This window comes from Chenopodium quinoa, unplaced genomic scaffold (assembly GCF_001683475.1).
Source record: "Chenopodium quinoa cultivar QQ74 unplaced genomic scaffold, ASM168347v1, whole genome shotgun sequence".
Classification (NCBI taxonomy): Eukaryota; Viridiplantae; Streptophyta; class Magnoliopsida; order Caryophyllales; family Amaranthaceae; genus Chenopodium; species Chenopodium quinoa.
The window spans coordinates 4662443-4680393 of record NW_018745650.1 but is presented as its reverse complement, the minus strand read 5'-3'; the positions used below and the strand labels follow the sequence as shown (position 1 = coordinate 4680393).

The window sequence follows — 17951 nt, the reverse complement described above, 5'->3', positions numbered from 1 at the left end:
GATAAATTTATTAATTCAATACTACGAGTATAAGAAATAAAAAATAATATACTAAGAAATATTTAACTGATAAACGCTTATAATGAAGTTTGATACCTATCATTATAAGATAAATTTTGATAGTATTTATGATAAGAAATACAAATTGTTCGTTAATTATAATTAAATTAAAATTTGTGGTACATACCATTATAAATTGACACAACATACGACACAAACAATTTTCGTATCAATAAAAAACCCCATCAAGCGAATTTTGTGTTAGTAATTTTGTGTTAATTTTTTGTCATCAATGGCCGGGTAATTTTTAGCTTAATTTTTAAAATCCTATGTTTAAATTAGTATTTCTAATTATTACTTACATTGTATTAATTTGGGATACTCAATGATTATATGTTTTTGTTTTATTTACTAAATGTTTTTTTATATGCAGATCTAACACATCATACGACACAAATAAAATTTCGTATCAATATTAAACCCCATCAAGCGAATTTTGTGTTAGTAATTTTTTGTTAGTTTTAGGTCATCAATGTCTGGGTAATTTTTAAAATCTTATGTTTAAATTTATATTTGTAATTATTATTTACATTATATTTATTTAGGATACTTAACGATTATTTGTTTATGTAATGGCATAAGATTAGATATTGTATACTTAATATATGGATGGCTTTGGTTATTTTTGGAGATGATGAAAAAATTCCAATGCATAGATTTGATTTTATATCGCAACAATTTTTCATTTATTGGTAAATATATTGATTTATTTTATATAAATATAAAGATTTAATTTATATCAATTTCAGTTTGGCTAACATTTCACAGTTCAATTTATCCATTGATGTAGTAGGTTGGTTGTGGACGAGGTTGGTGATTCTATCGAAATAAAAGATATGGTAAAACAATGAATAATGATTTAGGATTTAAATCATTAAAAATTTATCATTTCACATTAAAGATTTTATATAACAGAAAAAATATCATATTTCCAATTTATTTATACTTAATAAATCCATTATAAAATATAGTAAAAAAAATAAATATTAAACTTTTGTAATTTTGTCTGAAATTATTAAATACAATGAATGAAATAATTAAACATATTAGATAAAAAAAACCGTGCATCGCACGGGCTTCCATCTAATAATTTTTGGAGAGCATTTGGAGCACTACGTAAGAAATATACTTATTTCGACCAATAAGAAGAAAGATTTCTATTTTATTTTTGAATTAAAAAATTATGTCGCCACCTAGATAAAAGTAACGAATTAGATTTGATATATCTAAAGTTTTAATGCCACGTAGATTATAATCCACGAATGAAATTATTTTAATGAAAAACATAGAGTAAAATATAGGAAAAGATAAATTTATTAATTCAATACTACGAGTATAAGAAATCCAAAAAAATATACTAAGAAATATTTAAATGATAAACGCTTATATTAAAGTTTGATACCTATCATTATATGATAAATTTTGATTGTATTTATGATAAGAAATACAAATTGTTCGTTAATTATAATTAAATTAAAATTTGTGATGCCTACCATTATAAATTGGCACATCATACGACACAAACAAAATTTCGTATCAATAAAAAACCCCATCAAGTGAATTTTGTGTTAGTAATTTTGTGTTAATTTTTGGTCATCAATGGCTGGGTAATTTTTATCTTAATTTTTAATATCCTATGTTTAAATTAGTATTTCTATGTTTACCAATATTTTTAGAAAAATGAATAGTATTTCTATTTAAACATAGGATTTTAATTTATATCAAACGAGATTGGTGATTCTATCGAAATAAAAGATATGGTAAAACAATGAATAATGATTTAGGATTTAAAGTATTAAAAATTTATCATTTCACACTAAAGATTTTATATAACGGAAAAAATATCATATTTACAATTTATTTATATTTAATAAATTCATTATAAATTATAGTAAAAAAAAAAATATTAAACTTTTGTAATTTTGTCTAAAATTATTAAATAAATTAAATCAAATAATTAAATATCTTAGATGAAAAAACCGTGCATCGCACGGGCTTCCATCTAGTGTAGAAATAAAGTAAGTATTTTTCGAAAGCATTCGCCGCGCCACATAAGCAAAAATATTATTTTGACCAATTAAAAATTAGATTTGTATTTTATTTTAGAATTTAAAAATTCACTCGCCACCTAAGGAAAAAAGGACGAATGATAAAAAATTTATCGTCGCCTAGGTAAAACTAACGAATTATATTTGACATCTAAAATTTTAATGCCACGTAAATTAAACACCACAAATAAAATCATCGTATAATTTTTTTTTGGAAAGGAATTTATCTTATAAACTAGTGGTAAAAAAAAAAAAATTAAAGATAAGTGCACAAATTTATAAGATAAAATTAGATAGCGTTTATGATTAAAAAAAAATTGTTCCTTAATCATGATTAAATTAAAACTAAAATTTTAACTAAATTAAAAAAATGATAAAATAAGAATTTGTGACACATATCATTATAAATTGACACATCATACGACACCAACAAAATTTCGTATCAATAAATCCACATCAAGTGAATTTTGTGTTAGTAATATTGTGTAAATATTAGGTTATCATCAATGGCTGGGTAATTCTTAGCTTAATTTTTAAAATCCATGTTTAAATTTACATTTGTAATTTTTACTTAGATTGTGTTTATTTAGATACGTAACGATTGTTTATGTTTATGTTTTGTTTACTGATTTTGTTTTCACATGCAGATCTAAATATCTAATTTAATTCGAGAAAAAATGATTGGAAAATCAACGTATGAGTTTTTAGCCTGTTTGACATATTAAACTTCCACAAACAAGATAATTTAATAAGTTTGGATATGATCCTATTGAACGAGGAGGTATTTTTATAAATTGTTTACATTAATTAAATTCTTAATAAACCTCTTTAGTTTTTATTTTTTAATTTTTTTTTAATTTTTTTTAATTTTTTTTATAATTTATTTTATGAACAAAAACAAATTTGTGACTTATGTGGCTTGATCAAGTTATTAAATTAACTTAATTTCTTATTTTTTAATTACAGGGTGATTACGTTCAGGCCTCAATTGAAGCCAACTTTGTTCAACACTTTCATCCAAAATTGATTGAAGTAAAAGTTTACTCCGTTAGATACTTTTCAGTTGCTAAATGTAAAGATTTATTTTATATCAATTTTATTTTTGCTAGCAATTTAGTGTTCTATTTGTCTACTTAAGATTAGATGTAGTTTAATGTGAATGAAGTTGGTGATTCTATCGAAATAGAGGATAAATGGTATATATGTTTTTGATTATTTTAAATTATAATATTTCTTACATATTTTTATTTGTATCTAATAATTTAAAATTCATGGGAATAATCCCACCTTTGGGCCATTCGTTTTTAATAATCCTACCTTTGAGTTATTTTTTAATAATCCGACCTTTACCCCCCCATTTTTTTTATTGGTCCCATTTGACCAAAAACCGGTTAAACTGGTCAAATTTTTTTAATTTTTTTAATTCATCTCCTCCCACCTCTTCCATAGTCACCGCTAGAACTTCCACCCAAACCACCACCACCTCCTCAACTCCTCACTTGTCACTGGCCACCACTCGCCCAACCACCACCAACCTCAACCCTCACACAACCCCACCATCCAATCCCGAAATCACCCACCCAATCCCAAATCCCCAGCCCCGGCCTTCCCCTTCCCTGAAACCCCACCCACGTCCCCAAACCCAGCCAACCTCAAAACCATTCGAAAACCCACCAATCCAAACCAACATTGGGTTCGACGCGAAATCGAGGCAGGGAGTTTGACGCGGCTTGAATTGGATGATGGGGGAGGTCAGAGACACCAGAATCAGAGGATGGGGTTGTCAACAAGGTCGAAATTTGGGGGGGGGGTGGCCGGATTCTTGGGACAAGCTAAGGGACAAGCAAGGTCGAAATTTGGGGGGGGAGGGGGTGGCCGGATTCTTGGGACAAGCTAAGGGACAAGCAAGGTCGAAATTTGGGGGGGGGGGGTTTGCGCTGAGGTGTGGTGGTCAGAGAAGGAAAGGTCGGAGGAGAGAGCAGGTGGGTTGTGAGGTCGGGGTTTTGGGGTTCGAATCAAGGTGGAGGAGAGGGCTAAGGAGAAAGAGATGGAAGGTGGAGGCGGTAGTCGGGATCGTGGGTTTCTAGGTGTGTGGTAATTGGGGTCGAGGGGTTCGCGCGGTGGTCGGGATCGGGTGGTCAGGGCCGGGGTTCAGGGTTTGGTGATGTTTAGGTGTGGGTGAGGGTGGAGGTTGTGGAGGCTGGGTGCTCACTAGGTTGGTGGTTGTGGAGTTATTATTTTATTTTATTTTTTTAACTTTTTTTTTTACCAATCATAGGTCGCCACGTGTCAAACAAGTTATATGACCGGTTGGGACCAATAAAAAAGAATGGGGGTAAAGGTTGAATTATTAAAAAATAACTTAAAGATGAGATTATTAAAAACGAATGACCCAAAGGTGGGATTTATTCCCATGAATTTTTCCTATTAGGATCGGAATTTTTTTTGTTGAGTATAGATTTTATTAATAAAATTTAATCTATGTTTATGGGTGATATATTTATCCTAATATTTGACGGATGAGACACCATTTATGATTTTTTAATTTTAAATACAATTTTCACATAATTGAAAACCTATCTTTTTTTAACAAGCAAATTAATCAAAATATTATATAGTCTAATTAAGAATATTATTTTTTTGTGAAAAAAAATTGTGCATCGCATGGGCTAGGGGAGTTTTTCTTAGCGTGCCACAGATTATAAATTTTAGTTGTAGCCAATTAATAAGAGATTTGTAATTTCTTTTAGAATTGAATAATTCAAAAGCCACATAATCAAAATTGGCGAATGAGATTTTAAAGTTTAAATTAATTAAATATAATATTATCGTTTAAGATTAGAAATTTTATCAAAATACATAACGAATGAGAGACCATTTATTTTAAAATAAAAATATTAAATAATATACTATATACAATAAATAAAATCTCAAATTTTATCCTATAACTTAAAAAAAAATATTTGTTCAAAAAATATAAGCCGTACATCTCACGTGAAACTAGAAAATAGAAATGACTTGGAAGTTGGAAGCACACATCCGTTGACCAAATACCAAGTGTGGATTGACACCTTCTAGTCTTCTACTCCGTACTTAAGTTATTTTGGAAACAGACCCAATACTTGTTAGCTATTGGCGTATCGCAAACGAATCGAGCCGAGACGAGCCAAACGTGAAAATGCGGGGAGAAATACTCCATGAAAATGTCATCTCTAAGCAAACATTCACTCTCTTCCTCATTTTCTCTCTCCTCATCGTCGCCGCCGATTCCACCACCAACAATTCTCAGGTACCCACCGATTCCTATCCATTCTTACGCGTCGATTGGTGTTATTAATGTTTAGTATTTGGTAGTTAACAGCCTGAATAATCCGTTTACCTTTTTTTTTGGTACGATTATTTTTGCAGATCCAATGCAGCAAAAGATGTATTGCTCTAAATTGTGATAGTAAGCATCTAACCCAATTCTCAATTTGCCCCCTTCTTTTGAATATTTACCAGGAAATTGTTTTTTTTTTTCTTCTAATTTTTGGTATTGGGAAATTTGAAATATAGATGTTGGAATAAAGTATGGAAAATACTGTGGAGTAGGGTATAGTGGATGTCCAGGCGAGAATCCTTGCGATGATGTTGATGCTTGCTGTCAAATTCATGACGATTGCGTCGATAAACATGGTACAGTACCTTTTTTTAATTTTTCAATTTTCTTTCGACATTATTTTTTTATTTTTTATTTTTAATATTTTGTTTGTTTGAAATTGGTAGTCTTATCTTGGTGGAATTTATATGGATGAATTATTGAAATCTTATTTGATTCCAAGTTATTGCTTCTTGAAATTGGTGTGATTAGTCCATATTATTGGGAGGGTTTCGATTTTGTGGCAAAGTTAAGTTGATATTGGATTTTAATGGAACAAATTAGTAATTTCTTTACACTTCACAGTTTTGAAAGTTATTTTGTTCACATTTCCATTAATTTAGGAAACATAAGTTCAAATAAGCGTTGAGAAGTTCAAATAAGATAAGCTTAGGAATTAGGTTGAGTAAGGGTTGATAAAGGACACAAACTTTAGTTATACGTTGTAACAAAAATATATTCAGATAATTGAAAATTGGGTGAATACTGAGTAGAAACTAGAAACCATCCTTCAATTCCATGGAATTAAATGGAGTAGTTTTGGTCAAGTAGTTGTGACAGTGAGATTTGGGGTGAAGTTGGTGGGATGAACAGAAGGAAATGAAATTTTTGTGTTATCAGTTACGACGTAGTTCTAGAGAATTCAAAGTAGTTAAGAACATCGTACTTAGTGCATAGTACTGCATACTTGTTAGATAACCTGAGTCGTGAGTTGTGACACAGTGCATTTTGAATTTTTGACCTTAGTTTACAATAATGTAATTGCAGGACTGCATTATGATGTTTTTTCATTCCTAGGAATTGATGATGGTTAAAAAATGTTTGTGAATATTATGATTAAGCATATGAATCGTGAGTTTATAAGTACAGAACAAAATGAAGTTCAAACTATCACATCCACAGTCTAAGGTATCACTACTCACTCTGTTCCCCTCCCTCTTTCCCTTGGCACCCTTGTAAAGTCAAAGTCTGATCATCTCATAATTATCCAAATTTTCTTGACATGAGTGGAATGAATAAATTGAGAAATGAGTTGCTTTCACTATAGTATTGAACAATTAAGCTCATATAGGAGTGAGTGAATTGGTAACACCTGCTGCCTCAAGAGGGGATGAATGGCCAAGAAAGCATTTATAAAATATGCCATGTAACTAGGAATAAAGACAAAGGAAAACGAGGATGAATGTCGTAAACTTGTTACCTTCTGCATTTACGCAATACAATGGAAGTGTTGATTATCTTGATGATGCATTGGGACTACTAAAATCCTTGTTTGAGAAATTGGATTGCAAATTTCTATAAGCTGATGAATAAATGTATAAAATATTTTTGATTCAAGGATTTTGCTTCTCAAATTGGTGTAGCCAAACATCTTCTTGATTCAATTGGTTCAATTTTGTTTTTGTAATCAAGAAATTAATAAAATCCCCAAAGTTGCATAAATTAGAAACCAATTGAATTTTTTTTAACCCTTTGTTTAGTCAGGAAGATTTATTTTTTCCTGTGGATTTGAATATGCTGAATTCATAATATAGTCATTTTAGTAGATTAGTTGGGGGTTAAGGAGCAGTGTATAAAATAGTGGACCTAGGCTGTGAAGTGATAGGCGGATGTAAACCTGGGCATCGTGCCGTGCCAGGTCGGGCCGTGCCTGGCAGGCCACGGTCATCGGCGTGCCCAGGTTTTCGTGCCGTGCCGTGCTGGCGAATTTCAAAGGCAGCCTGGCGGGCTCGTGCCGTGCCGGCCTTCGTGCTGGCCTAGCGGGCTGGCCTTGTGTAAATAATTTTTTTTATTTTTATTTTTATTTATTTATTTATTTTTTGTTAGCGGTTAATAACTTATAAATTATAAAATTATAATTATACCTTATAAGTTATAATTTTATAACCTATAATTTTAACTTTTATAAGTTATAAATTTATAAGTTTATAACTTATAAGTTATAAAATTATAATTATAACTTATAACTTATAAGTTATAAAATTATAAGTTATAAAATAAATTAAGTTGAACATTTATGTTTTATTATTTTTTATATTCAATATTTATATTTATATATTTAGTTTATACTATTACTTTAAAATTTAATATTTATGATTTATTAAATATTTTTTTGTATTATTAATTGGTATAATTTTCTTTTTGTTATATTAATATACAAATTATAACGAATGGGGAAAAAAGGCAAATTGGACTTTGGATGTGAATAATGCATACTTCATATTATTATTACTTGAGTTGAGAAAATTGTACAATGATAAAAATGAAAATTGGATAATGATAATATTGATAAACGATAATGATTAAATTCGTACAACATATAAAAATTGTCTATTCTTCTTGTTGCTCGTCTTAGTCGTCGGCTTCGGCTTCGGCTTCATCAACTAGTTGGATAGATTGGGAACTAGCCGAACTCGAACGGTCGGAAGCGGAGGTTCCTTCATCGTTGTCGTTGTCCTCGTAAGAACGGTCTTGTGAGCGATTTTCTGCATCCAACCAATCTTTGAAACACACGCACATTTCTAGTGTTTCGGATTTTAGACTTGTTCTTCTATCGTCCAGAACCCTTCCGGATGCGCTGAAAGCTCGTTCGGAGGCAACAGAGGAGACTTGGATACCAAGAATGTCTCGTGCCATTGCCGCCAAAGTTGGATGCTTCCTGCTTTGTTGTTTCCACCATGCAAGGAGGTCGAGGCCGTTTATCTCATCGTCATCCATGCCTTTGGTGAAGTCGTAACTCAGGTACATCTGCAACTCCGAGACGTTGCTTTGCGTTCTCCTGATTGATGAATCACCTGAAAACTTCGAAATCAAGTTAGTAGCTTGTGAAAATAAATGTTTGGCCTTCTTATTTACGTTTTTGGATGGTTGGGAAGGCCCTGACCGAGGAACGGTGCCATATTTGGCTTCATAGACTCTATATAAAGTAAAAAACTGATCTTTCACATTAGTCTTATAGTTTTCTACATCATCGTCAAGAAGCATGCATTGAAAGTAAATGTCAACTAACATAAATGTGTTTTCATACTTTTGCCTAGGATTTAATATGGAAGCAAAAATATAAATCAAAGGAATTTCACTATAATATTTACGCCACTTTGTTTCCATTGCTAGAAGATACTGATCATAATCACTTTGGTTGCGATGATCAGCGAAAAGTTGGGCGAGTAAACATGCATTAGAAAGAAAGTTTTGAGCACAAGGATTGTAAATAGAAGAAAAACAATACGTCATGTCATATAATAACTGTAAAAATTGTATATATCTTTCACAGTTATACCAATCATCATTATATAAAACAGTTTGTGGAAATTTTTGGTTGTAATATATTGTTAACGGATTCTTGTACTCAATTGCCTTGGTTAACATGTCATAGGTGGAATTCCACCTAGTTGGGCAATCGGTTTAGATTTTTATTGCCCTTATCTTTTGTTGTCTTAGAAAACTCTTCCATTCTTGGTACCTCATGTTTGACCTATTAATAGACATAATAGCATTTCTGATTTTGTTATAGTATGAGCCAATTGCCCGAACTCCCCGAACTCCATCCTGTACACATAAGTTAAGTACATGGCAAACACATCTAATATGAAGAGCGTCACCGTCTAATATTACATCGGTTAAGTTTTGTTTGACAAGATTAGCTATGTATGTCATAGAGGTTGCATGTCAAAAGTCATAGACATCATTTTATCTCGAAGGTTGTATTCGTCTATTGCTTGTATTAAATGGTGAGCAATGTTAATGCCGGTGTGTGGGTATTCCAACATTTTGAAATGTATTATTCTTTTTTGTAACAACCATTGATCATCTACCCAATGGCAAGTCACACATAAATAGTGATATTTATAACCACTATCCCAAGAATCGGCTGGCAAAGACACTCTACAGTTAAGGTTACTCAATTCGACTTGTAACCGCAATTTGTATTCTAGGAAGTTTTTCATGGCGGCGGAACGAACGGTTTTCCTAGAGATTCTTTTATGTTGTGGTTGTAGTGTTTTGTTAATGTAAGTGTTAAATGGGTCACTTTCCGAGAAAAGAAAAGATTGTTCGGCGTGTACTATCATTTTCCCTAGTTCATCCCTATCCGTCTCATAGTTGTAGGTAAAGCCGTGTGGATGGTATTGGGAAATTTTTGGCTGGGTTGGATCACTAGCTGGTTGTGCACAAGTTCTCATGTGTCTACTTAAGTGTCCTGTCCCGGATTTGGATAGTGCCGAGAATACACTATTACATGTTTTACATTTTGCATGTGTTTGGGGTTTATTTAGGAGGAAATAAAGCCATACATTACTCTTTCGGTTTTTCAAAAGTAGCATCTCAGTTTCGGTTAACCATTCATGATGTGTGTTTGGGTTAGTAGTAGTAGAAGGGGTAGAACCGGAGGGAATTTGGGTATCTGCTCGGCTACTTTGGCTAGAATAATAGTTTTGTTGATCACCAAAATAATTAGGTGGGAATTGACCGAATTGTGGGAATTGCTGGGGTGGTTGAAATTGGTTTGGTGGTGGAAATCCCGACATATTATAGGGTTGAAAACCGGAAGTACCATCGTGCCTAAATGGCTCATAGCCGGGGGGAAGTAACCGGGGTCATTGGTTGGACTCGAAATTTGGGGGCTCGTTGTATTAGGTGATTCCCTATAACTACTACTACGGCCAAGTCGGCCTTTCCCCCTAGATGATGGGTTGTTCGATGCCATAATTAACAATTAGATTTTTAATAAAAACTGATTAACAATTATAATAATTAATAACAACAATTTTAACAATAAAAAAAATAATAATAATAATTAATAACAACAATTATAACAATAACAATAACAACAATAATAAATAATAACAATAATAATAATTAATAACAACAATTATAACAATAACAATTAACAACAATAATAATTAAACAAGATTATTCTAATAATAACAATAAAAACAATAATAAATTAAAGATTAGTTTAGATCTTACAATCGTGCTTCAACGCTCCACTAATTACGATTACGAACTTTTTAATTTTTTCCGATATTAAGAAAATAATTAGAGAATTTAAGAGAATTATTAGAGAATTATTAGAGAATAAGAGATTAAGGATTATTAGAGAATATAAGAGATTAGAAGAAGAGATTGCGATTTTGTGATTTGGGAAGTAAATGGAGGTGGGTATTTATAGAAATTTTGGGGAACAATTTGGCTAAAATATAGCTGTTAACTAGTCGTTAATGGCTGTTGTAAAACGGTAATATAGCCATTATTAAAAGCAGGCACGCGGGCCGTTCCTGCGTGCCGTGCTTCACAGCGTGCCACGTGCCGGGCCAATGTGCCAGAACGGCGGGCCAACACGCTGGGCCACGGCCGTGCTCGTGCCGTGCCTGGAAAACCAGGATCGTGTCCGTGGCACGAAATCCGGTGGGCGTGCCTGGCCGGGCCTGGGGTCGGGCCGTGCCGTGCTGGGCGGCACGCGGGCCACCCCGGCCCGTGCCCAGTTTTAGGCGCATGGGATGGGATCAAGCATTATTATTTTTCTTTTTAATATCCTAGGTGAGGCTCTTTCAAAGAAGGGCACCTGAGGTGCACTTGAAGCACACGAGGCACACTTGTGGTGCACATCTTTTCTTTTTACTCCAACTTTTGGATGTCTATTAAGTTCACCTCTAGTAATAACTGGACCCCAATTGCCTTATTGCACCTTGAACTTTTATTATTTTATCCATTGTTAAGGACTAGTGAGTTGTAGTTGGTTTGGTGAAACGAAAGAAATGCATGGTTAGCTCTAGAGAACATAGTAGCATTGTTGTAGAAAGTTTTACTCTAAAGCAGTTTGTATACAGGCCAGAACAATCCTAATGTAAAGAGGGGAAATGTCAGCAAAATGGCTTTCTGATATTGTAATTATTGTTTTTTTTTTTTCTTTGACTTTCTTGTTGGAGAGTTCTTATGGAGCTTGCAGTATTTGTAAATAATGACAGTAGCGAAATGTTATTGTGCCAAATGATATTTCATGCTGTTTTTGTAAATGACTGCATGATTTGTCATCTGCATTTGTGATACATATGTGAATATGGATATATCAACAGAACAAAATGAAATTCAAACAATCACATCTCAATATTTCATAACTTATATTTTGCATCGCACTCATATTATATGTTGCATGGAAATAGAATGAGGAAGTGTAAAGGCAAATATAGGGAGAATGTGGAAACACATTTATCAAACGATTACAAAACAGGGAAACACTAAACTATATACAATAAGCCAATTATATTGTCTTTGAAATATAAATTCATTTTCCCTCGTTGGTATACAAATAAAGAAGTTATTGCAGTCATTGGGTTAATTTGTGTTCAATTAGCCGTTATGAAGATATATCATTGCAGTGTCAAAGCTCTCTGAAGATAAATAACTGGTTGAACGTTTAAAGAAGAGTTTTTCTGTGAATTTACTTGAATTATGAGTTTCCAAGTCATCTTGAAAATGAAAAATGTTACCTTATTTGCTCTCTAGGCAGAAGTAGTTTGCAAATTCCTTCTGGCAAAGTTAGCCATTTAATTCTAGAACGTTTAGCACTGCACTATTTGTAGTTCAGTCTGTGCTGTGTGGTTGGGGAAGGGGTGGGTCGTGGGTGTTTTTATTTTTTATTTTTTATTTTTTTTTTGGTGCATGAGGGTGCTGCTTATAGTCTTATATTCTTTTTCATGTCCTTTCTATATGTAATTGGGAATTGGGATGTAGGAGTATGATGAGGGTATACATGGCTAGTAAGATTGCTGACAGGTGGTAATCGGATTGTTCAGGTATGACAAATATAAAATGCCATCAAAAGTTCAAGAGATGCATCAAGAAAGCACAGAAATCTGGAAAGGCTGGTTTTTCGAAGGATTGCCCTTATGATGTTGTCGTGCACACCATGGTACAAGGAATGGATATGGCTATTCTAATGAGTCAATTCGCTTCTCCAAAGCTCGATCTTTAGCCCAATTTTTGTTTTGACTTAAGAGCAAAGCCCTTAAAATATATCTGCTGTAAAAAAAAAAACTGAAAATTTTGTGCTCGCGCATAGTTTTAACCATTGTGAAATTAGATACAGTAGACGTGATTGATGAAAGGTTATTCTTTGCCAGGACTTATCATTGGTGTAACAAAGCTTAATACAGAGTATATGTTTATTAAGGTTACTGATCCATTTTTCATCTCCTTATGCAAGGTATTAGTGCATCTATTCTCAATTTGCTTCTTTTGTCTGCTTGGTTTAGGATTTACATTTATGTTAATGCTCATGTAGTCGTGTGACCGAAAAAATGCTGACTGTTATGGATCGGAGGATCTTCTCCACTGGCGTCTCATCTCTTGGGATCGGTTCTCATCACTCGCCCTTGTGGCTCTCTAAATACCAAATATATATATAGAAATGAGATTATGTGAGAACACATCCCTTATGTGAAAATAAATCTAGACCTTTGAATTTTTTATTCTCTCTCCTCACCTTCTCTTTCTCTCTCCTCTCACCTATTGTTTAGTATACATCATCAACTTTACGCCATTAATTTCAAAGAAATTAAGCTCAACTTCTAATCAACCATGGCGTCTTTGTATTGTGCTCGTATCACCATCGTCTTTGCGCCATTAAAAACAAGAAAATTAAGCTCGAATTTAAATCGATAATTGTGTCTTCGAGCTCCAATCGGCGACGATCATGTTCGTCATAAACAACATCGCCATTAACATCATTGTTATTAACTTTGCAACATCAAGAAATCAAGCTCAAAATTCAGACCAATTATGTCATTTTTGAGCTCCACTCAACGACGATTATGGTCGCGCGTTTCGGTGAAATTGAAAGATTTCGGCGATCGAAAATGAGTTTAATGAGTTTGTATAATGTGATGATAGTATAGAGCAATTTTCTGAGATTCTAATATAAGTTTGTTCATTTTCATTTATACATTGTTATTGTATGTGTTTTTGCTCATTTTAATTTCAGTTTGCTCATTTGTGAAGGATATGAGCAGAATAACATGTATTAAATTAACCTTTTGAACTATCTACTTCAAAAATAGGCTGAAAATGAAGTGCATAATATAAACTAGTATACGGTTGGTCTCGTATGGTCCAACAATTGTTTACATTTTCAAATATATTAAGTAAGTTCAAGGTTTCATATTAGTTTGAATGTTTTAGATTTGTTGCTCATTTGATAAATGAACAAAAAATAGTTGCTCATTTGATAAATGAGCAAACAAAAAGAAGAAATATTGTTTGCTCATTTAATAAATGAACAAAGATTTATTGCTCATTTATCAAATGAGCAAATATTATTTGCTCATTTATCAAATGAACAAAAATTATTTGCTCATTTGATAAATGAACAAATAAATGTTGCTCATTTGATAAATGAGAAAAAAAAAACAATTTTTTTTTTATTTGCTCATTTGATAAATGAACAAAGAATTGTTGTTCATTTGATAAATGAGCAATAATTGTTTGCTCATTTGATAAATGAACAAAAAATTATTGCTCAAAATGAGCCCAATAAAAAAAAAACTATAAATTACGTTATGCCATTACTATGTCAGCAATCTCAACAGTTGGATCATGAGGTATCCAATGGTTGAGATTTGTTCTCATATATAATAGGGTTCTCACATAGACCTATTCTCGCCGGATCCCTCCCCTATATATATATATATATATATATATATATATATATATATATATATATATATATATATACTCCATACAAATTTATACTACGTTAAAAATTATGTGCATATCTTTTTTAATAAAAATATTTTGCTTAAATTTTCTATAAGTTATTACAAAATTGTTTTATTGAATTTGGGAGGGAAAGATTACCTTATATAAAATATATGGAAGATTTTTTTTTAAAAATATATATATATATATATATATATTTTGGTAAAGTAGGAAAATATTATACAAATAGTGAATTAAAAATTTCCTAAGATAAAACAAAAAAGTAAATAAAAAATTAGCGGGAAATTATTTAACCAGACTTTGCCACATGTCATTTTTTATTCGCCTTTATTATATATATTGATATTGATTGATTGATTATCTTCGTATACACATGGTTTTCATGCATGATCTTTATTTAGAATTGTCTTAGTAAAAGCTGTCATTAAGTTGATAAAATAATAACAATCATAAAAAATTTCTTCAAAAGTCTGTAAAATAAATAAATCTTGGGATGATTTAGAATAATTAATGTAGCTACTACCCGTAATACAAGTATTTTAGCGGGTCAGTCACATGGGAGTAAAAGGGAGGGTATATAAGGGATTCCTACCTCTAAGAACCCCAGACCTCTAGGATATGAGGTAAGAGTCTTATCAAGTGAGCCAACACTAATGTGTAATTTTAGCTTGGAACATGGGAGCACTATATAATTATATTTGATACAATACACTTCCTATAGGCATGTACATACTATACAACATATAATATTTCCTCCGTTTTTTAATATTTATCTCATATGACTTTTACATAGTTTTTAACATGCATATCATTTAGCAACAATCCACAGTATGGAATTACAAATTATGAAAAGTTTATATTTAAAAACTAAACCTTCAAAACACTCCTTTCATATCCACGAATAATCATGGTCATAGTTTCTCTCTCATTAAATAAATATTCTGATCTAAACGGGACAAACAAATATATAGAATAATATTACGTGTTATATCATTATTCCGACGATTGTTAAACAAATTTATATTGGGACTGTGCATGTTCGAGGAATAAACGTAGAAATATCATTACTAAAATAATCATAATTCATATAAGAGGGAGAAATCATGCATATAGTCCAATTAAAAAAAATGTAAGAATGCATGATTATGAAGGGATATGAAATGTTAGTATAATTTGGTCAGTCCAAAATTAGTTGTTCAAAATTCTTCTTAATTAGTTTATCCAATGATTCCAATCATTATCTATCAAGCAATCCTCTAGTCACGTGGGACTATATAAGCAAAGCTGCGTGATTCACCTTGCTTAGTTTTTTTTTTTTTTTTTTTTTTTTTTTTTTTTTTTTTTTTTTTTGAGGAAACCTTGCTTAGTTTAATTTGTTGAAACTATAGTATTTAATTAAATTAATGTTAAATTACATTAGCGTTTAGTCTTAAGATTAGTAAAAAAAACTTAATTTTTATAGGGGATGATTTACAAAAATATAGCTTTTAAAAAAACTTACTTACGGTTTTGCGTTGGAATGAAACTTTTTACGAAAATACAGTCTACGTAGGCTCAATAATACATTTGGGGTAATTTTTTCTTTAGAGACAAACCGCTACGTTAAGTAGCGGTAATAGTCTAAAACCGCTACTTAAGGTAGCGGTTTGTCTTTATTACTCCAAGTAAAGATACGGAGTAGCAATTTATAAAGGGTAAAACCGCTAAACCGCTACTTGAGGTAGCGGTTTTACTCTGAAAAATAAAAAAATAAAAAAAAATTTATCCGAGCTTACATGAACAGTAGTTCCGTAATTAAATTTCATTCCGACGCAAAAATATAAATAAATTTTAAAGTAACCATACTTTTGTAAATCATCTAGAAATAGGTTCGTACTAGCTAGTGGCTTAATAAAGAATTACATAAAACTAAGCTAATAGAGTAACAGTACAGGTAATTAAGATATGTATGTACTACAAAGAGGGAACGTGCATGGTGGCCTGGACACTAAATTTTATAAACAGTCTTTTTATCCAACAATGTTGTAAGTTGTTGGCACAACAAGACAATTAGGAGTATGATAGGAATCACTTTGAGATTGGTGAATAAGATTTTATGACTTTTAATTCGGTTAATGATTTAAATGGTGAAAAATACACATATATTATCTTAAGATTATAACTTAACTTATTGAATGAGTAAAGATTGAGTGAGTGTTTGTCAATAGAACTATCATCAATATTGTGGATGTTTTGACTAAGCCAGTTGAAAAGCTATTTGTGAACGTATCAGCTCATTGACATCCACATTCGTGAACAATTAATTTGAGAAATACAACACTGCTATCTTATTAGATTTTGCTATAAATCTATAATACCTTACCAAAGACGGCTTAAATTATCAATTAAATTATAAAGTTATTACAAACATGACTTGTCCAAGAGAAGCAATATTATTAAGTCGATTACCAATAAAATTAATATCTTATGGTGCATATTATTGGAACATGTTATATTAAGTCAAGCTCGAACTAAATAATTATTATCAAACCAAATTCGAGCAAGATTTGGAATTCAAAGTGATGTAAGCTAGCTAGCTGGAGTTTACACTCAGTGAAAGTATGTCAAACTAAGTCGAGCCATACGTTTATTATTATTTTCCACATAACTCATAAGTAATAGGATACGGAGTAAGTACTTCATATCCGTTGACTTTTGCCTTTTTAGCATATTTACACAACTTAAATTACTAAAAAGCAAAAATGGGACAGTAACATGGTCCACGATGCCTACGTTAGTGGGTTGAATGGTTGATGCATGCTTGGGGTTGACTAGTTCTTAGTCTTCTTAGCAAAACGGCATCTTAATCATTTAGTTCTCCCAAAAATGAAATCATCATATTAATTGCTCATAAACTCATAACCATCCAAAAACCACATGCAAAAAGATAAAGATTAAAAAAAAAAAAAAAATCCTTACTCCTCATTTTTGTAAACCCTTTAATCCTTTTTGTTGTTTGTCGATATTTAAAAGTTTATTTTATAAAAAAATCACGTCTCTTACTTATTAGTCATCAAATTAATTAAAATAAAATATGTAAATAGTTCAAAAAATTAAAATAAGACGATTAAAAAAAAAAAATGGAGAAATTATTCTGACACATTCAAGTGTAGCATGACAAAGTCAACAACTTTAGATGTTATGTAAACAGAAAGAATACTTGACGCCATTGCACACGGAGACTTCTTGGAAACCAGCAACACCAATATAGGCCATATTATTTTTATTTTATTTTTTTTGACAAAATTATAGGCGATATTATTTACTGTATTATTATTACCTAATAATAATAAAAATTACATGTACGTTTATATATTTTACCAAATTTTTTTACAGCATTTTGTGATAATACTCTATAATCCTAACTTGTACATTTAAAAGGTGATATCACCTTTAAAAAAATTCATATCTATATGTCAAAAAGGAAAAAAATATTAATCAGAAAGAATTTT

At 31.5% G+C, this 17951-nt stretch overlaps 1 protein-coding gene across 1 annotated transcript; it reads left to right on the top strand.

Annotated features, from left to right (window-relative positions):
* Positions 1-5208: 5208 nt before the first annotated feature.
* LOC110716935 (probable phospholipase A2 homolog 1) lies at positions 5209-12939 on the top strand. Its single transcript, XM_021895586.1, has 4 exons — positions 5209-5397; positions 5517-5556; positions 5664-5783; positions 12540-12939. The coding sequence occupies exons 1-4, from the start codon at positions 5287-5289 to the stop codon at positions 12716-12718; spliced, it is 450 nt and encodes a 149-aa protein (XP_021751278.1). The 5' UTR covers positions 5209-5286; the 3' UTR covers positions 12719-12939.
* Positions 12940-17951: the final 5012 nt, after the last annotated feature.